Below are 21126 nucleotides of genomic sequence, written 5' to 3' on the forward strand. Positions count from 1 at the left end.
GCTGTATTTTGGGGAAAATAACTCTCTTTTCTCAAGTCAAGCATATTCTTCACTGAGACATCTCTACTAGGAGCTCCCATCCCCTGCAGGGGAAAGAGGTAGTTTGGGTGGAAGCAGAACATCTCATGTTGTGCTGCAGGAAATCAGGGCATACCTTAGCCCAGAGGAAGCCAGAGAAAGGTGGGGAAAGCATTAGAGAGCACACAGCTTGACAGCACATCACTGACCAGAGGCCAGCAATTTACTTCCATGTTTGGATGCTATCTATAGCAATGGAGTTGTCAGAGTCCATCTAAACTGTGATGGGGGAACTGGTCCACAGCTGCTCGCTGCCAGGGAAGCTGAATGCAGCCGAATGGCAGCAGTGAGGCAGGGCTGACTGCCCCACCTGCAGGCACCCATCTCGATGCACAGCTGCAGTTTGGTGGTGAAACTCAAATACCCATTCACTTCTTCTTCCTGTTCAGCAGATTCGGTGCAGACACTTTCACTTTACCAGGAATATTTCTTGATAAGTCAGTATCCTACAAAACATCAGAGATGAAAAAAATGAATGTACAGAAATGGATTTATAAACATCTTCCTCCCCAGGCAATGTTTCTGAGTCAGCCAGCATGAACCAGTATGCCCAGTTCCCCTCAGAGAATGCAGGGCTGTCATCAGGCTGCTGCTCTCACCGTTGCTTGTTCATGTAGAACCTCTCGCTGGTTTTCTGGGCACAATGTGGGGGGTCACTGTGTCAATGACTTCCCCACACCACAGCCAGTGGGAATGGAAATGGCCTCCCAAAACCAGGTTTTATGCAGATGATGCTTTTGTCAGATATTATCCTGATCAAGAGACACAGAACAGAAACCTACAGCCCAGCGATGCTGGTGAAGCTCACGTTCTATGAACTCCTCCCACCCTAAGCAGTAAATCTCCCCCAGCAGTACTGAGGAGCACCACTGACCTTTCCAAGAAGGTCAGTGGCATCCTGGTTTGTATCAGGAATGGTGTGATGAGCAGTGCTAGGGATCATCCTGCCCTTGTGCTCAGCACTGGTGAGGCCTCACCTCAAGTTTTGTGTTCAGTTTTGGGCACCTCAGTACAGAAAGGACGTGGAGGTGCTGGAGCAGGTCCAAAGAAGGGCAACAAGGCTGGGGAAGGGCTTGGAGAATGTGGCCTATGAAGAGAGACTGAAGGAACTGGGGCTGTTCGGTCTGGGGAAAAGGAGGCTGAGGGGAGACTTTATTGCTCTCTTCCAATATCTGAAAGGTGCTTACAGCAAGAGCAGGGCTGGTCTCTTCTCACTGGTGACAGGACGAGGGGAAATGACTTCAAGTTGCAGCAGGGGAGGTTTAGGTTGGATATCAGGACAAACTTCTTTACAGAAAGGGTTGTTAAGCACTGCAATGGGCTGCACAGGGAGGTGGTTGAGTCACCATCCCTGGATGTGTTTAAAAACAGTTTGGATGTGGTGCTCAGGGCCATGATTTAGCAGAGGGCTGTTAGAGTTCAGGTAGGATGGTTAGGATGAGGTTGGACTCGATGATCCTTAAGGTCTTTTCCAACCTGTTAGAATTCTATGATTGTAACACATTTGTTCTGTGAAGTATTTACCCCCAACACAACAACAGTGGGCCATTTCTCTGCTGCTCTCACATGTGTGCAAGAGAAACTCACCTTAACACTGCGGAACAGGTCTTTTTCCCTTGCAGAAGCTTCTTTGGATTGCATGAAGTTATGCAAGGCAATCTTTGCAGCTGTAAAAACACGGGAAAGATTTTGAAGATTGAAACGTGTTCTGGCTTTCAGCACTGAGGATTCATCTGCTTTAATACAGTACCTTTTCCTTTCTTTTGGGTGCCTGGAGTGAGCTTGACTTTGTACCTTTCAGAAAGAAAAGTTTCCGTCAGTCCCAGGGCCGAATGCCCCCAAACCTCCTCTACAACAAAGCTGCAACTCACTTGTAGTTTGTCATGGCCGTGTAGGGAGCGCAGATGGGCACAGCAAAGAGCAGGATGTCCTCAGCATGAGGCTGACCTGTCAGTGAGTCCAGCAGGGCTGTGCCATCCTGAAGGGGAAGGAGACACACTGTGACAGCAGGAGCAGCACCCAACTCAAAACAACCACCCCATGTCATGGGGAAGCTGGATGGTGTTCCCTTCCCACCACCCGCAGGTGCCATGTGACAAACCTCCCGCTGTGGTTACCAAGGTTTGCTAAATTCAAGCTCACCGCTCTCCTCACTGGCATTTAATTCCCAACCTGTAACTCATGACAGACCAGCCTGGAGAAGAGAAGGCTGCGGGGTGACCTCATTGCAGCCTTCAGTACCTAAAGGGAGCCTACAGACAGGAGGGGAGTCAGCTCTTGGAAAGGGGAGATAACAGCAGGACAAGGGGAAATGGTTTGAAGTTGAGGGAGGGCAGATTTCAGTTGGATGTGAGGGGGAAGTTGTTTGCTGTGAGAGTGGTGAGGTGCTGGAACAGCTGCCCAGAGAGGCTGTGGATGCCCCGTCCATCCCTGGAGGTGTTCAAGGCCAGGTTGGATGGGGCCCTGGGCAGCCTGGGCTGCTGTGAAATGTGGAGGTTGGTGGCCCTGCCTGTGGTTTGGGGGGGGTTGGAGCTTCGTGATCCTTGAGGTCCCTTCCAACCCGGGCCATTCTGTGATTCCATGATTCTATCATTACTGAAGTCACATCACTTGCAGCAGGACAGACCTCAGTTTTCAGTGACCCAAATGAGACTCCCAAATGCAGTCACATCTTCACAGGGTCACCAAAAGCTCCCTCCTACCGTTATCTTTTAATTAAAGGTTTTAAGGACTCAGCTAATGACCAGCCTTGGGCAACACCCACAGCCTATAGTTGTATATACAACACTTTGAAGCTTTTTTTTTTTTTTAAATGTAAATAATCAAACTGAATCAAACTGCACTGCATCAACCTGAGTCACCCTCCAGCCCAGAGCCACCTACTACTGAGTAGTGCAAAGACCTCCAAAGAGCCAACCTTCAATTCAGACAGTTTCCATAAGGGAATGTGGTATGTGATAAACAGTGTAAGAAGAAAGCTGGGTTCAAATAGCCTCGAGCACAGAGGGAGCCCTAAGAGCAGAACCAAACCCTTCTGGAGGGCTCAGCACATGAACCTCCATTCCAGTCCCAACCTGCTGAGAGCCAGGTTTGTGCCTCTGGTGCTGCTGACACAGAGCTGCGTGCTACAGCACGGCCCAACAGCTCTGAGGGGGAGTAAACCCTTCTCAGCATATTTTGGAGTTTCAAAGATGAGAACATTTTTACCTCCACTCCTGGCTGATCCTGGTCTTGCTCATCCTGTCAACACAGAAAAAAAGATAGAGCTGAAATGAGCACATACCTGCTTGTTCATCCCTGAGCCTGTGGAGAAAATCAGTTCTTTCATCAGCACGACACAAAAAGCCAAACTCTCATTGCAGAGATAAATTATTTTAAAGGTAAAAAGAGCATTTTCATGTAGGTGGGGGAAGGCTATTTCTTTCAGAACTCCTCATTAGCTTGGCACACACCAAACTGGGAGGAGAGAGATGGGCTGTGATTCAGAGATACTGATTCACAACCTCAGAGCTGGGGAGCTCTCAGCTGCACTTCAGCTGCACCGAGTGGGAGGTACTGAATTAACCGGATCCTTGGCAGTCTGGTGATGTACTCAAACCTTCCTCCTGGCTGTGCTGAGAACACAGCACACACATGGATTGCTGCAGGGTCTTTTTGCTGCTTCTGGAAACCAAAGGGCTCCTGGAGACAGGGCGTTAGGCATGCTCATCTCCACCAGCACCCCAAAAACCAGCTCAGCCACCTGGGCAGAACTGCACTACACAGCACCAGGAGACCACAGCAGCGAGTGAGAAGGAACAGATGTGTGGACAGGAGAGAAGAGGCAGCACACTACTGCTCACCTTCTCGTCCTGCTGCTCCTCCAGGGCTGGGTCCTCAGACTCATGCAGCAGGACTCCTCCTGGCAGCATCTCCTTGCCCCCTCCAGCACCGTGATGCACAGCCTTGGATTTCTGCTGTTGCTTCTTCACCGGTTCTTCTTTCATCTTCCCCTTTTTCCCTTTTTTCCCTTTCTCCTCTTTGTTTGACCCTGCAGACTGGGGTTGCACATAAGAGGCAGTCAGAGCCAGCAACTGCAGCACCACAGGGGGGCAGAGCTCCTTTCACTCACCCCCAGCAGCTTCATGATGAGCTCCCGGTCCTCCTCATCCTGGTCCTTGTACTTCTCCTTCATCTTCTTCATTTTACTCTAAAGAAGAAAGTGCACCAACAGCTTTAGGAACTGACTTTTGCACAGCTTTGCACCCATAAAGAACTAAATGCTGTGCCCACACACACACCCCTTTTAGGTCTTCCAAGCCTCTCTCCAAGCAGTTCAGCAGCAACCAAGGGACTCGCTGCATTCAGTGAGAGCAGCACCACATGCTCAGTGCTCTCAGAGCAGCACCGTCCTCCTGAAACCATCAAGAGTTCCACCAAGAGTCAGAAACTATGGACATCCCAGGGAAACCCCAGATTTCTCCATGTGTAGGGGATGAGCCCACATTTCACGTGGCAATGGCTCAGCTCATGGGTAAACCTGCTCACCTTCTGTCCCCGTTTGATGGGCTGAGGGGCTGGCACACCCTTAGTGGTGTTGGGAGGGGGGGGACGCTGTGTCTCCGTGTCTTTCTGCCTCTCTTCAGGCGGATCCAAGTTCTCAGAGTCATTTTGCTGCTTCTTTTTCTTCATTTCTCTAAGGAAAACAATCACTTGTCATAAGACCTCTTGCTACCACGAGGGAGGCTGCTGCTCTCCTGCCAGCACTAGCACTCTGCTTCCCAGCCACAGGGAGCCTGAGGCACATCCACTGGAAATTACCCTTTCTCAGTAAAACCTCAAACTTATGTGTATGCAAAGAACTCCATTAACTGCTGGAGCTGGAACCCCCAACTGAGTGATCACCTCCTACAGCCTCCCAGCCCCTCAGTTGCTGGCTGGCCGGTGACATCTCTGACATAGCTGTGTTCACAGGGCTCCTGTCAACCAGTTCAAACCCAGATAGAGGGTTCTAGGTATCCTGATGACAAAGAATGCACTGATCCCCAGATTCCATTTTCCAATCCCAGCCACTCTGCTCCCTGAAGAAGGAATGAGGAGGAGGAAGGAATTCATCTCACCCCAAACACGGAGATGCTCTCACCTCCTCTCCTTGGCAGACAGATGTCTTCGCCCCTGGGACTTGCTATCACTCTAAGAAGTGAAACACAGTTAGAGCACACCATGTGCAGCAGCAGGTGACACTGATTTTTGCCCCACACCTGAACTGGGACCTTACCAAGTTGGGTTCTTCCTCTTTGGGGACGGTTTTCTGCAGGGATCTGAAGGGAGATCAAAACAGAGCCCATCAGTGGACGAAGAGCAACTCAACCCTGCACACACACCCACACCCCAGATGTAAGCCAGCCTGGTTACACTGCACCTGGCTTTCTACTTCAAAAATTTAGCTTGGGTGAACAGAAAAGGGCAGCAATATTGAGATTTGGTTTACAAAGCAAGATCTCTGCCAGACTGTCCTAAATACACACACCAATACAACAAGGGTAGCCTGTACATAATATACACTAAATGAAAACACACTGTGTGAACACCCTGATGCTGAGTGCTCATGCACAACAACCCTGACTGGCCATGGTATTCCCTACAACGGCTGCCTGCTTCCACCCACTCAGTCACTCTGCTTTACACCCTCTGAGGAGTTCCATTTCCAGAGAGGCCAGGGAGATGAGCTCATCTCACAGCTATGTGCAGAGCAGTAGCTTAGCACCAATCACTCAGGTTTCTGGGTCTGAATGGCTCTGCAGAGAAAAGCGGGGCAGCCATCTTCCGAGGAGCAAAATCAGTGTGTGGGTGATTGAGGGATGTTTGGGCCAAAACAGGCACTAACAAATGGGGACCTTCACTATGGAATGGGCAGCTATGTGTGTACTTTAGGAGGTGGGACAAAGGGAAAGCTCTGTAGGGAAGGGGCAGGGAATGGTACACAGCATGGCAGCACTATCACAGTGCAGGTTACTGCCCTGCACCTGACAGCCTGCATAGCTGAGCATCACAGAGTGACAGCACCTTATCACAGCCCTGGTCCTGGCAGCATTTGAGCAGTATGGAGAACCTCAGGAGGGCTCACAGTGCTGATCAACGCAGCTGCTGCTTTGCTTACCTTTGAGACTGAAGATGTGACAGGTCGATTGTTGTATCTGGGTAATTCACCTCTTCCTCTTTCACTTCACTCTGTGGCTCTGGATGTTCCACTTCAGATTCTCCATCATCCTCTTCAGAGACACCCTCTGGCACAGGAGGTGTGCTTACTCTGTCCTGGTCAAGGTCAGCAACATTCTCGTCACCATTATTTTCAGCTGTGGCTTCCACATCTTCTGGTGCTTCGTGACACTCTGCCTTGTCCTCTTCGCTGCTGCTATCTCCTCCTTCTGGGGCACACAGGTGAGGAAAACACAGCTCACATTAGAAATGGCAGAGTGAGCCAAACAGCTGCCTCTGTCAGCAGTGTACACCGTACCTAATAGCTCCACTTCTTCTGACACCAGCTCACTGGCACTGCTGGAAACCGTTTCCAGATCCTCATCCTGTACTTTGATCTTCCTTTCTTCTCGGTGTCTCCAAACACAGCTTTCATCCACCTGACAACAAAGCACCCATATGTGGCCAGCACCAGCTCCACCACGGTTCTCTAGCCTATTTGGAGAGCACCTGACTCAGCCTTACTCGTTCCCTTTGAACACTTCTTGTCATTCCAAGGGCAGTAAAACTAAATCAGCACAATTTAAACCTATTCTGACAACCCAGCAAGTGCAGCTAGCAAAGAGGCACTCACTGCTGCCCGAAGAGCAGGCACACACAGGCCTCAAACAGAGCTAGTGCAAAAATCCAGCAGAGACAATCATGTTAACAGTGTGTTTGATTTACATGAAGACAACAAAAACCAGGGAGAAATGGAAATGAGAGAGAAGTAATCTTCAGCAAGAAGCATTTTATGGGATATGCTCAAATGAGAAAAAAGGTAATTGGGAATATACTGCCAACTAGAAAATAGGTTTCCAACATCTTAAACAAATTACAAAAGGCAGCAAGAGCTGCACAGAAAAAGCAGTACCTTGAACAAGAAGCTAAAGCCCATCATCAGATATGAAGGTGGAAGAAAATTCTTCTTCCCTGAAAAACAAAGACAGAGTCTCATGAAGAGGTTCAACAGCTGTGTTAGATGGAGTATTTTTTAAAGTCATTTTCACTAGAAGCTTTAGGCTGCCAGAAGTTACCCCAGGGCTTGTTCTAGCTTTTGGATGAGGGCAGAACAGGAGAAACCAAAACAGCTCAGCTAACAATCTTCTGTCCAGGGCCCCAGCTAGCAGATGCTACCTAGTATTTGGTCTGGACTGCTCAGAACAGACTGTGAGAAGTGCAGGCTGTCACAGCAATGGGGCAGCTCAGGGCATTGCCCTGCCATTGCAGCACAGCACTTCAGGCAAAATGGATGCCCCCATTCCCAGCAGTGCCCAGGGATGGGTTGGATGGGGCCCTGGGCAGCCTGAGCTGCAGGGAGAGGCTCTGCCCACAGCAGGGGCTGCAGGAGCTTCAAGGTCCTTTCCAGCCCCAACCACTTTGTGATTCTGGGAAAACAGTTCATAACATCATTGCACTGCTGCTTTGTGCCTCACCTCGGATCATGAAGCTTCCAGTAGTGAGATATTCTCCTGTAGGTGCAGTTTTAGAAACCTAGAAGAACATGATGTAAGTATGTCACAGGAGATCAGCGTTATGTAATAACAGCACCACAACAGCAATGTTCTAGCAAGCCACGTTTTTAACTTCTGGGAATAGCTTTCTGTAAGAACTCCATATCCAAGGGTTTTTCTGTCCTTTGTAGGACGTTTCCCTAAAAGTTGTTCCAGTTCAGCTGCACACTACTGGCACTACATTTAGAAGTGCTGGTGAGGACCTGAGCTAGTCAGGCAATAGGAACACAAAAGACTCTGCAACCTTCAGCTTACTGTAATCTCTCTACACTTACAGTTGAGCAACTTAGAAATGCATTCAGACCACGGTTAAGACACAAGCTAGAAGCCCAAGTGAAAAAAAAAAAAAGAAAAAAAAAGAGGCTATTTCTAAAATTTCTTTTTAATAGAAGTGATGCCCCTTCAGTAGTAAGACGACAGGCTTGCAACACTTCCTCTACCATGCTCACATCATATCAGAGGTTAACCTGCCCAACTCTACCCTGATTGCAGCACTCAGGGAGAACCTGCAAGGAGCACTGACAGAGAACAGTTCCAGCCCCATCCAGCAGTTCCCAGACAGAGCCACAGCAGCTTCTCCAGATGTTCTAACTGCCAAGGTCATGCACGAGTGTCCTTACCTGGTTGTGGGAGACCCACCAAGCACTGGTGACGACACGGGCATCCCAGGCAGCGCTGTAGCACAAGGCCATCGTGCCTGCCTCTGTCAGGGTCCGTGGAGGAATCGGTTCACCTACAACAGGAACACCCAGTACATCAGCGAATGCAATACACCCACAACAGATGTCATCCCTCAACTTCCACACGCACCCTAACCCAGTGTGTGGACTTCCCAGGGCACTGGGCAGTGACAGCATGGGCTGCCTAAGCTGTGAGGCACAAGCAGCATCCGCGGCTGCTCTTCACAGCTCCTCAGCAGAGGCTGAAGCCAGACATTGCTACTGGTCCCTCCTTAACACAGCTCTGCAAGGCAGCAATAAGTGCATTGCTCACACGGCCTATTTCTGCCACTGGCCATGAACAGGGCAAAGGTTTGCACAGCTGATCTCCCATAAGACACGTACAACTGCACTAACACTTCCATGCTGAGATTAGCACCCTCTGCCAGCACCCAAACTGCTCATGCCAGCTACAGAAGTCTCGGCAGGTCTCCAGTCCCTGCAACCAGCAGCAAAGCACTTGCACCAAAACTTCTGCCATCAGTTACTGCTTCTCTCAGTGAGCAAAGCTCTGCTGTTCCTTCCCACCAGGAGCTCAAGTGAACAAGCACAAACAGCCAGCCATGGCTGGGAAGCACTTTCGGGTGGTGAGAATCTGATCTCGGAGGGACTGAAGCCTCTCATGTCCAACTGAAACCCCTGCTGGAATTGGGTGCTGCAGTGAGGGGGGAAGGAGCTCGCTGGGCTGGACTCAGACATGCAATGCAGTGTTTTGAGGCTTCTACAAGCCCCCCAATCAGCCCCACACAAAGTACCTGTTGGATTCTTGATCACACAGCTTGTGGCTCCGTGGAGGTCAGCATGCACATATATGTCCCCTGGAAAAGAAAAGACTCAAGTCAGTCATGTATGTGGTAACCACACAGACCACCAGAGCTAAGGCAAAGATTCCTGGTACCAGTGGGAAGCAGCTCTCCTGTCTGCAAACAACAGGATGGGAAGAGTCTTTCAGCCCACCCCAGATGCCCCAGGCAGGATCAGCTCATTTGCTCCAGACAAGAGTCCACCCAACCCACTCTTACTGCAGGGTGCAGCCTCCCACAGCACTCAGCAGACACCACACACACACAGTCCTCAGGACTCACGATCACCAAAAGCCCTTTTGCCAAAGTCTCAGCCTAACAACAAAGCAGTCAGACCTCCCTGCATCATCCTTGGTCAACCAGAGAAAAAGAAACTGATAATATTCTCCTTAATTACTCACCTGGTTTAAGATACCGCTTCACAATCAGCTCATTCTGCTGCTGATCTCTTCCAGCAATAACGAGGTAATTCTCAGAGCTAATGAACCACAGGAACTTCTCAAACCTGCCAGATCACACCAAAGCACTGCATGAAAAACACCTGGAACTAACAGGATGCTACAGAGGTACTTTGTGTGCCTAAGTCAGGGAATATTCATCTTAGTATCTATGATGTATAAAAGACACCACAAACAGCTTCATATCCATCCATGTGCCTGGGGCACACAGACAAGGCATGATACAAATACAGCATTGCTTCCAACACTATTTTGAGATTAAATAAGTACTGCTACCGAAAAAGCCCAGCTTCTGTTTTTAATGCTTTAGTTATCAAATTATACAAACCTTTCTTCATTTGTTAAAATCAACTGCCACTACGTCACAGATACTGAGCTGCCAGAAAGTAACAGAGGAGTTCTCTAAACCCACTTAGCTGTGCTAAGTACAAAAACTCAGCTCAACTACAAACCATATCCATGGAAAAGAACCTTCCCAGGCAAAGGCACTACCAGGATCAGGTCAGAAACTCAAATGAGTAACTGCAAGGAGGCAGAGTGCAAATTGTAATGCTCAGAAATCATACTCAGCTCCACTGCTAAGCTCGTGAAGTCAGACTGACACAAATGTTTCAGATTTGTGCATGTCCCCAACACATCAGATAATAACAACAAAACTGTACTTGCCAATAGACCTTTCTTGCTTTCTGAATGGTGGTAACTGTCTGAACTTCCTTCAGTGTCTGCTTCGTCTTCTTCTCAGCTGATTTAAATGCCTATTTAGACAAAAAAGCATGATCCCAATCTGCCAGCACAGGAATCACAGAACTGCTAAATGGGCAGCAGGAAAAGCAATAGGCAATTTCTCTGACCTTTTTTTGAGAGTGCAGGCTCTGCAATCTGCTAATAGCAAGCCCACATTCCCTTCGTGCACAGAACAAGACGAAGGCTAAAATCATCACAGCTGTCTGTTGGTTGAGCATAAGGATTCCCACTGACTTCCCACTGCTGCCTTTGTAATGACAGCTGTGTCAGCACCTCCAGGCACTCACAGTGCTGACCAAACAGCACAGCAGGCACCTGCTCTCCTTTATTCAGTCACTTTGAGAGCTTAACAACAATACAACACTGGTTGGTTGTCCTCAGTTTTCAGGTCTCATCAGAACTACTTAAACTAGGGGAGGCTTATCCACATATCAGTGACAGGGACTTGGCTTTCAAATACCTTGTAAAAACAAAGACAAATACCTTTTCTGCAGCTTCTACTGTCTTCTGTGTTTTCTTAGCTGCGTGCCTCTTGTGATCATAGTACCTGCAAAAGACAAGTTTGTTTATGCTTGAAATCCCAGTGTTTTTAGAATGCATTTCTCATGATTCCTTACATTTGTTGTAAACATTCTATTTGGAGACAGTATTCTTTAGCCCAGATCTTTGGATCTCCTTATATGAGGAAAGCAGCCAAAGTGACTTCCTTCTCAGACTGACAGAGTGCCTGGACTGTTGTGTGACAAGAAGTAGCCACGTTCTGCCACTGCCCAGAATTGTACTCAAACTTACATTAATGCCACAGCTGGAGAATATCTGCTGTGCAACTCTGAGACACTGCACTTTGAGCAGGAAAATGCACATCCTACACCTCGTGGCAATCTACCCACTTCAATTTCTAATGTTTCTTTTCAGGAAGATACAGACAGAGCCCTTCCTGTGCATTATCAGTAACAACTGCAATACACAGAAACTTGTACTAACAAAGCACACTGAACCTTACTTCTTGGCATTGGCGTATGCAGACAAACTGAGATCAACATCAACTAACGATGGTTTGTTTTTCTGAGGTTTCTTCAACTGCTTGTTTTTATTTTTTTTCTTTTTGCCCTTGGGCTCTTCTGTTTCTTCTTTCTCTAAGTCAGCATCCTCCCCCTCCTCTTCCTCTTCAGATAATACATATGGGTTCCTAAAAAACATGGTATCATGTGATTAAGAAAACTGATTATTTGTTAACCTCATTGCAATTGCATTCTTACTTCAAGCAGGTACACTGAGCAAATATTAGCTGGGATTTGTATCTGCTCCTCATTGCTACATTCAATCCACCTCAGCACAGCTGTGCTATGTCTGCATAGCACAAGAGTCTCACTTCTTTTTCTCTCTCTTATTTTTTTAAAAGTGTCATGATACAGCATTCAAACCTGTGTAAAAACATTCCCAGTAGCATCTCGTTACCAGAACTTCTAACAGAACCAGCACCAAAACTTGCAGCTCACAGCAGCTACATTGCTGAACCATCAGCCTCTCACAGGACTGCTTTTAGCACTGAAAGGAGCAGGGTCTCATAGGAATTTTAGACCAAAGTAATTAGCAAAACATGCACAGCTAATTGCTGGCTAATATAAGGGTGGTCTGGATCTCTACTGCTTTATGACACCTTCCAATGACTTAGAATGCAGTCAGACAGACTCTTAAAAATGCCAGATACATTAATAATTACAGCAACTAAATTATTATTATTTTTGAAAGCAAAAAAGAAGGCATCCATCTTCGCTCACGAAGCCATGTTCTCTTCATACAGCTTGTAAATAGAACACAATAGCTTCAGTAACAATTTACAAGCTAAAAAGACACTCATCTCCCGTGCAGCTCACATCATGCAGCCATTTGGTATGGATGACCTGCAATGCACTCACCTCAACAGCATTGTGATGTGATTTGTCTGAAGCTTTAATTCTTTGATTGCATTTGCAACGGGGTCTCCCTGTGCCTGAGCCTCCTTAACAATTGCTCCAATCTCTGTCCAGTCTATCTGGTTGGCCAACGCGCTCCGCACCACCTGGATGGCTCGGTTGACGATCTCCAAGTTCATTTCTATCAGTTCTCCTTTTATCTTATCGACTTCCTTAAGGTAAAAAAAAAGAGATTGATACCCACTGAAGCTGAACACATACTCAGAGATATTTTTAAATTAGCAGAAGTAATTAATATTGAGACAAAATTCATGAATGGCACAGAAGCAGACACAGTGGGCAATGGTCAACTTGACCCTTGCAAGCAGAGTTGCACAAGTAAGTTTTGGCAAGGGAAGTACAAAGCATTTGTATGAGAGCAGAGGCCCACTGTGCAGGGCTGGCCTCCCTGGTGGGCTACAGGACAACAGCAGGGCTCACTTTGGGGTCTAATGCTGACCACAGCAACCATGACCAGCAGGTACAATTCTGTATCTTCCTAGATACAAAATTCCAGTCTTACTTGAGCTTGCTGAAGAGCTTCCAGTCTTTGCTCGTGATCTCTACGGACATTTTCAAGCTTCTTCAATGCTTGTTTTTCCTTTCATACAAGATTAACAAGGAGAAAAAAAGATATACATATATATATATATATATATAAATGACATCTTGTCATCTAATCACTGTAAGATACTCAATACAGCATTCCAGAAAAGAAAAATACAACAGCATAAGAGAAGCAAAGATACCAAAATACTGGTGCTAACATAATTACTTGCATTGCAGAACTAATTACTACATCACCTAGTCTGAAATCCATTCTCCACTGACTCAGCATCTCCATAGCACAAATAAGTAAGCAATACCTCCCCCACCTCCAACTACAGAATCAGAATGTCCCAATGAAGCACTCAAAGCTCAGAGAGCCACCTCAGGTGCTCCATCTCCATGACAGCATACCTGCTGCAATGCTTTCAGGTCGATTTTCTGTCCTTCAAGCTTGGAGTAGAACTCATCTGCTGCCTGCAAGAGAAAATCAGTTTGAAGGATCTCCAAGTTGCATTATCCTATACCAGCAACAAGCAGGCAGGGAAGGTTCAGCACAACAGAGGTGACTGCAGAGCACTAAAAGAGGAGATAAACTCAAACAAGGTTCAGTAACATTCTCCATTTTACCTTTGCAGGAGATGAGTTCAGCAAGGCCATCAAGGATACGTCCTGCTACAAGCTGTGGGCTGTGCATGACAGTAACTAGCTGGCCAAAGTAGGGCCTGCATTTTTTATTACAAAATGATGAAATGGAACCTGCTGTTTCACACAGTGTGCTCTGCAGATTGTGATTGCAATTATTGACCTATGTGCCCTGAATTCCTGCTACTTCAATAAGTCATTTAAAAAAAAAAAAACCAACAACAAACTAAAGAAAGCCTAGAAACTATGGCTAAGGACTGCTCCTGGTGGGCTGCTCCAGTTTCCAGATAACTGCAGTTAAAACAAAAGGCAGAATAGTTTCAGGCTGCTCAGACCATCAGTGCTGTGAAGAAGATGACAGAAACTCAGGCAGCAGGGCAGGAAAGGGAACTGAGAACTCTGAAGATGAAGGTCAGGGACCCGTTAATGATTCCACGTAACGTTAATGAGCCAAGGACCAGGAAGGACTGCACTCAAGGACATGGCAAACTGGACATTTCAGGCCTCCAAAATAGTCACTGTGATGGTGGAAATGATTGTTTCTCTCCAGCAATAACTTGAGATCTGAACTCCCCGCTCACAACATGTTTGACCAGGACTGGTGACAGCCAACAGCCCTGCAGGTTCAGAACACTCCATTATTTCACCTACAGGGCCTATCAACTGAGTCAGCAAAGGCAGTCCTGCCCAACAGTAGCCTAAAGCCCTATTTTATTTAGCCTTTTCTGTGTAAACATTTATCCATTCAATTCATCAGCTCTTCCAAGGCCTGTGTTTTCATCAGCAACTCCTGCACTAGTTTTCAATTGTTCTTCTTAGTATCAGTCAATTAAAGCAATTAAAAGTACAGCATCAGCAAAAGCACTGTACCTTATTGAATGAGTCAAATTCCAAGTAGGGACATTTTGAATGTTGAGAAAACAAGAAAGGATGAAATTCCTCATATCTGTAAAATACACATTTGATATTATCACCTGAAAACTAATTTAAGTCACGCAGACTAGTAGAAAAGGAAATAAATACTTCAGATATTTACGTGTAGATATCTTCTGCTGGTTTATCTGGTTCCAGGCTTGGCTTTTTCTCCTTCTTCTGGATAATATAACCCTGAAGGAGTGCATAAATACGTCTATCAGCATTGGCCTTTGAAAAGAATCCCCCTTAGCTTGAGAAGGCAGCAAGATTCAGGTGCTAATCTATCATGCAGCCCATGACAGTAATGCACTCTGACAGAGAGACTTAGAATGGCCTGGGTTGCAAAGGAGCACAGTGCTCATCCAGTTCCAACCCCCTGCTGTGTGCAGGTCGCCAACCAGCAGCCCAGGCTGCCCAGAGCCACATCCAGCCTGGCCTTGAATGCCTGCAGGGATGGGGCATCCACAGCCTCCTTGGGCAACCTATGAATAGTGTGGTCACCACCCTCTGGGCTCCTTTGTAGCACAAAGTCCTGACTGCTTGCTGCTCTCCACTCCAACATACTCCACTAACAATGGTGAGCTTACCTTACAGACCTCAGAACTACCCTACAGCTCTCCACACAAACGCATGGTTGACATGCAGAAGAGCGTTACATGCTGTGACAGCACAAGTGCATGCTACATAATCTGCTTGTGAATTATTTAAATGCTGTAAAGGAAGGTAGTAAAATGCAAGGAATACCCTTTTTTTCCCCCTAGCTGGAGCCCAAGGTTCCAGAACAGAATCTGGAGCTGATACTGCCAGGAACAGGCAAGTGCTGAGCAATGCTTCCTATCAGTTCAGTTCTGCAGTCCCTGCAGAACTGATGGCCCAGCTGAGACCTACCTTTCCATTGAAATCCTCAGTGAGTGTCATATATTCTTCTGCTTTTTCTAAAGCACTAAGTACTTTTTCAATATTTTCTGAAGTGAGAAAGGGGAGGAGAGGAATATTTTAAAACATCTAGAAAAGAAAGATGTTTTTAATCTAAATACAGCACTACAGCAGATCAACAAAGGACCCAGGCAACTGCTCCTCCAATTAAGTTCCAGCTATGACATGGCCCTGCCATAGGAGCCCTGTGTTCTATTTCCAGTATATTCACAATCCTAGAGTTTAATGTGGACCAGGTTGGTCCCAATATTACATTACAGCATATAATGTGATCAGAACTACAGGTTTAAGGAATACTCATCTCTTTGAAAAAAAATATTACGTAGACATAGAAATGAGTACAACCTCCAAGACATTATTTCCTACGTACCTTTACTTTCCATATGTTGATCTATTTTGACATAACCAGAAAATCCAGCTTCTATAAGGCAATGCTCAATGAGAGTGGCTCCATAAGCTATTTAAAAAATGAAAAATAAAGATAACCACCTCCTGAAAACACTCAGTGAAATCTGCATTCACATTCAGATCAGCACAGAAAGCATTTCAACAAGCCTTGGCCAGGATATATGGTCAATCCTCAGACTGCAGAGAGTAAGGGCACTGTGCTCCCAAATTCAGAAGGCAGAATCTATGGTGAACAGGTGAGCAGGACTCCTGAAGCTGCCCTCAGAAATGCTGGCTGGTTGTGCAGAACTGACAGGGCTCTGATGAGTTTTTAGCAAATTAGGGATGCTTGGGATCACTTGGAAGTGTGAAGGGTTTAAGACTGAGTGATGCTGAAAATGCTGAATGGTTCCAAAAGAGACTGTGTAAACAAGTGGAAGAAAAGTGCAAGCTAAGACATTAAATGCAAAGGTGCTCAATGATCAGAAGCCTCTAAAGCATGACTACTGGGACTGAGACACTGCTCTGGTAAAGTATCAGTGTTTCTGCTATGAGAGGAAAGTAATTAGAAACAGGTTGTTTCTTTAGAAGGAAAGCAGGCTGGAGAAAAAAAAGGAACAAAGGTGGTGAAAAGGGGAAACAAGAAATGGGAAAAGTAACACTTAGGTCTGCAAATTGTGTGATTTAAGCTGTTCAAGGTGCCTGCCAGGCACCCTGCATTTATCAACAGTGCCAAACAGGGAGAATAAACCAAATCTGTTGTTCTGACCATGCCAAACAAGTTAAATCTGTTTCTGCAGCCAGAAGAACTGGGGTATGGGGTGCTTCACTTCTCTTTACCAGAGAACACCCACACAGACAAGTCAAGCCTCCTGGTTTTATATCAGTGCTCATCCCAGGACGGGCACCACCCAGCCACTCCCCAGCAACATCCCTGCTCTGGCTGTACATTACATCTCCTGCTGGGGAGGGCCAACAGAACTATCCCCAGATCTTCCTCACTGAAGGAGCACTGCAAGGCTCATTGTGCAGTCAGCTTTAAATACATTTTCTTTTAAAATCTGTTTTCAAAAGCTTGGTTTATTTTATTATTTCTCTAACATACATAAAAGCAGACTGCCAAAAAAAAAAAAAAGAAAGAAAACTTAAATAAAAAGACTGTGCAGAATCACCTATTGCCCTCGTTTCTCTTCCTTATGAAACAGCACTACTTACGAAGATGTGGGTTAAGAACCCTCTTCAGCTGTTCTCCTTTGGGTGCATCTGATATTATCTCAGTTAACCTACAGAAGATAAAAGAGTTGCCATTTGAAAGAACAACAGATTTTCAGATCACACTGTATTGCTTAGAAGCAACAACACATTTTCAGTATTAAAAGGGCAAAGTAGCCTGTAGTACATGAAGACTAGCCCCAGATACAGCACTTTTCAGAGTTCAAAGTATCATTAAGTTCAAGTAGGCCTACTTTTCAAGCCTGTCCAGGTCCCTTTGGACAGTATTCCTTCCTTCTGTTGTATTAGCTGCACCACTCAGTTTGGTGTCATCAACAAGCTTGTTGAGGGTGCACTGGATCCCATCTTCCAGGTCACTGATGAAGATGGCAAAGAGCCTCAGCCCAAAGAAGGACCCCTGGGGGCCACCACCCACCACCAGTCTCCAACTGGACACAGAGCCATATGTAACTTAGGTTTATTCCCACACATACACCATTAAAAAGCAATTACCTTTCCAAGGAGGGCAGAGGGGTGGGTGCTTTTGCACTGTCAACTGGGTATCGTTCCCGAACTGCAAATCTGACATCATCTGCTTCATCCGTGCGAAACCTCAGAATGTTTAAAATGAGATATTCGTGGTCTGTCAGGACAATGTTACCCTGCAAGCACACCACAGCAGGCCCTTAGCAAAGTGCTCAAGTGTTCACTTACAGAACACCAGCTGGAGCTCTGCACTCACCCTGTCGTACAGCTCGATGATCAGGTGATACGCAGCTTCATTGCTTCCAAACTGGAAGTCCACAATTCTGTCTATTCCCAGCTGTCTCACACTGACCAGTCTTCTGGTCTTCAGGTGCTTACGGCACTGCCAATAGCAGAGAGAACATCTGTGAGAAGATGCAGACACATCTGCTTGTGACATTTATATACATTTGTTTTTTTGTTTTAGCTGTCAACCCCTCCAACAACACTGACTGCTTCTTACTCAATACAAATACTACAAAAGTAAAAATGCTGCTGGGCTTAGTAATATAAAGATAGGTCAGCTATTAGAAAACATAATAATGCTTTGATATTTACAGGCAACATGATTGTCACCATCAAAAGATTTTTTCTATTTCAACAGCTATTTGTTCTGCTGGCTCGCTCAAAGCAAGGTCATCTATGTCACCTCAACAAGAGAGTGGCTAATTAAAGTTCAGAGAGTGTGTATCACAAAGAGAACCAAGATTAATCCTGTATCCACAAAGGACATGCAAAGCCACCCCAGAGTCTTTGCAGAGCCATCTCAGTGAGACCACATCCAGAGGCAGCAGGCTATATAGATTTGTGTGAGCTGCATCCCCACAGATCTGCCTACAAGAATGCAACCAGCAGCTTGCAGCAAGACCTGAACCCTCCAAGTCTGAACAGACCGAACAGAAAGACCTTCTTAACACAGCATTAATACATTTGGACAATCCAACTGGAACCACATGGGTTTCACTGGAGTAAAATTCAGAACAGTCTGGGTGGCTCACAAAATGCTCAGCACATTAATATTAGCATTCACAAATCTACATTTTCAATGTTTCTGGCACTGAGCATCAGCGACATGATCTGAACTCCGGATTTGCTCTTCCCATGTCTTCAGTCACCTGCCTGATCAGGATCTAATAGATAAACCCTTCAGTGTTTTCTTGTCTCCGAGGTCAGAACGTTAATGCTGTTTTCTGTAATTAGCATTCTCTCCAAAATGAAAACACCAGTTCGTTTACCTTCATTGCAAAGCCAGATGGCATCATGTTTTTTGGCCACTCGAACTCCGTCGTGTGAATCCGTATGCCAGATTCAAGCAGCAGTGTGGCCTTGCAGTCCGGTCTGTTAACAAAACAAAGACTGAATTTGGCATGTGAGCAGCCACCTCTGACTACACAGTATTCTGCAATGGAATGAGATGGAACTACCATAACCAGCAGTGCATCATTTACAGGAAACAGTGGAAAAAACCAAGGAACACCAGCAAATAGTGCTTTAAATCTATAGATAACAGACCAAGCAAAATGCTTTTGGAGTTAACTTCCCCACTCAACTGGAGACAGGCAGGTGCCACAGGCTGCAGCAGAAGACATGATGCACCCTACCCACTGCCCGGGCACTGGTGTCACTCATAGAACTGCCACTCTCCATTCCTACTACTTCTCTCTCCCTTCCTCATACACAAAAACATGGCAAAATCAGGAGTTTTCTTCTCAGAAATAGTGGTGCTGCAGTGGCACAGCTGCCCAGGGAGGTAGGGGAGGTAGCTGCCCCTGGAGGTGTTCCAAACAGTGAAGATATGGCACTGAGGGATGTGGTTTAGTGGGTATGGCAGGGTGGGGTGGGCTGGCAGCTGGATTTGGAGATGTTAGAGGTCTTTACCAACCTCAGTAATTCTACAAAACCATATCTACCCATATCCATATCATAAAAACCATAAAACCATATCACCCATATCCATGTGCTCTTATGGGAGCTCCTCCACCTTTCCGGACATTTTCTGCTGCACTTTTAAAAACTGAGGCAGGGGAGGTTTAGGTTGGATATGAGGAGGAAGTTTTCCAGCCAGAGGGTGGTGAGGCACTGGAACAGGTTGCCCAAGGAGGTTGTGGATGCCCCATCCCTGCAGGTATTCAAGGCCAGGCTGGATGTGGCTCTGGGCAGCCTGGGCTGCTGGTTGGCAACCCTGCACATAGCAGGGGGTTGGAACTGGATCAGCATTGTGCTCCTTTGCAACCCAGGCATTCTAGGATTCTGTGATGTGATTCTATTAACTTTTCCTCTTCTCACACCTGTACCACAGGCTATCTTGCAAGAACTTCCAGAATAACAACCACTGCATTTTATCAGGGAACAACAGAATCCCACTGAAAACTTCTCAGAAACACAGTTCATTCATGCAACAAACACAGCAACAATGTAACGAAACATAAAGAAATCCTTACTTTTGGAGGCGAATAAGGTACGTCTTATTGTCCACATCATAAACGTTGTTTACTCTCATTCCCAGTAAGCTGCCAAAAACAAAACACGTAGTTTGGAGAACACAATACATACAAGGGTCAGGAAAAAAAAAGAAAAAAGCAGGATAACTGAGATATACATAAGAGTGAGCGGTGATAAATCACCACAGAGTTACTGGCTGCGGCCCTCAGCGCCACGGCACGGCCTGAGGGACGGCGGGGCTTTCCCCACGATCAAACGGGAGAGCTGAGCGGGCAGCAGGGGGTACAGGAGCAGCAGCCGTGACGGCGGGCGGGCAGCAGAGCAACGCCGGTGTGAAGGGGCACGGAGGAGGCCGCTCGCACGGGGGCAGAGCGGAGCCGCCTCACACGGCCCCGCTTGCACACACCGGGCAGCAGGCGGTACCTCAAGCGCAGCTCGGCCACCAGCGCGCGGATGTCGATGGTGCTGAATCGCGACTTCATGCTGCCGGTGCCGCCGTTGATGTCGGTGTCGGTGCCGCTGCCGGTGCCACCGCCCGCCCCTCACGGCCGCCCTCGCGCATGCGCCAACGCCTGCTACGGGTGCCGCTCGGTGCCAATTCCCGCCGCGGGGACGGAACGCGCGCTCCGCTCCGCGCGCATGCGCCGTGCCGTGCGCAGGAGGGGCGGCGGGGGGCTGCGGGGGGCGCGTGGGCAAAAGAGTTGCGTTGGGCGGGCAAAAGGAACCCGCGTCTCTCTGTGTTGCCCAGGCTACGCTGCAGTGGCTATTCACAGGCGCGATCCCGCTACTGACCGGCACGGGAGTTTTGACCTGCTCCGTTTCCGACCTGGGCCGGTTCACCCCTCTTTAGGCAACCTGGTGTGCCTCGGCTCCCCGGGGCTCACCATATTGATGCCGGCCTTAGCGCGGACGCCCGCTCGGCATAGCGCACTGCAGCCCAGAACTCCTGGGCTCAAGCGATCCGGCGGGCTCAGCCTCCCGAGTAGCTGGGATTACAGGCGTGCGCCACCGCGCCCGGCAGCGGCTCCACG

At 47.2% G+C, this 21126-nt stretch overlaps 1 protein-coding gene and 1 non-coding gene across 3 annotated transcripts; both read right to left on the reverse strand.

Moving 5' to 3' along the window:
- Positions 1-208: 208 nt before the first annotated feature.
- Positions 209-21121, reverse strand: NEMF (nuclear export mediator factor). Of its 2 annotated transcripts, none has more exons than XM_085225903.1 (33): positions 20980-21121; positions 20095-20163; positions 18889-18991; positions 17871-17996; positions 17642-17790; positions 17132-17199; positions 15900-15986; positions 15482-15558; positions 14715-14785; positions 14549-14624; positions 13448-13510; positions 13011-13088; positions 12452-12660; positions 11536-11721; positions 11016-11079; positions 10455-10543; positions 9732-9835; positions 9283-9345; positions 8429-8541; positions 7731-7788; positions 7169-7227; positions 6575-6695; positions 6218-6485; positions 5336-5378; positions 5201-5250; positions 4606-4753; positions 4190-4267; positions 3921-4115; positions 3286-3318; positions 1950-2056; positions 1829-1872; positions 1666-1745; positions 209-524 (listed from the first exon to the last, which is right to left on the reverse strand). In XM_085225903.1, the coding sequence occupies exons 2-33, from the start codon at positions 20151-20153 to the stop codon at positions 447-449; spliced, it is 3147 nt and encodes a 1048-aa protein (XP_085082029.1). In that variant the 5' UTR covers positions 20154-20163; positions 20980-21121; the 3' UTR covers positions 209-446. The 2 variants fall into 2 exon arrangements, with proteins under 2 accessions (XP_085082029.1, XP_010710447.2); XM_010712145.2 differs by lacking the exon at positions 20980-21121 and adding an exon at positions 20519-20692.
- Positions 20815-21114, reverse strand: LOC146544376 (signal recognition particle RNA). Its single transcript, XR_014883855.1, has one exon.
- Positions 21122-21126: the final 5 nt, after the last annotated feature.

This window comes from Meleagris gallopavo, chromosome 5, assembly GCF_905368555.1.
Source record: "Meleagris gallopavo chromosome 5, MGAL_WU_HG_1.1, whole genome shotgun sequence".
In the NCBI taxonomy this organism is placed as follows: domain Eukaryota; kingdom Metazoa; phylum Chordata; class Aves; order Galliformes; family Phasianidae; genus Meleagris; species Meleagris gallopavo.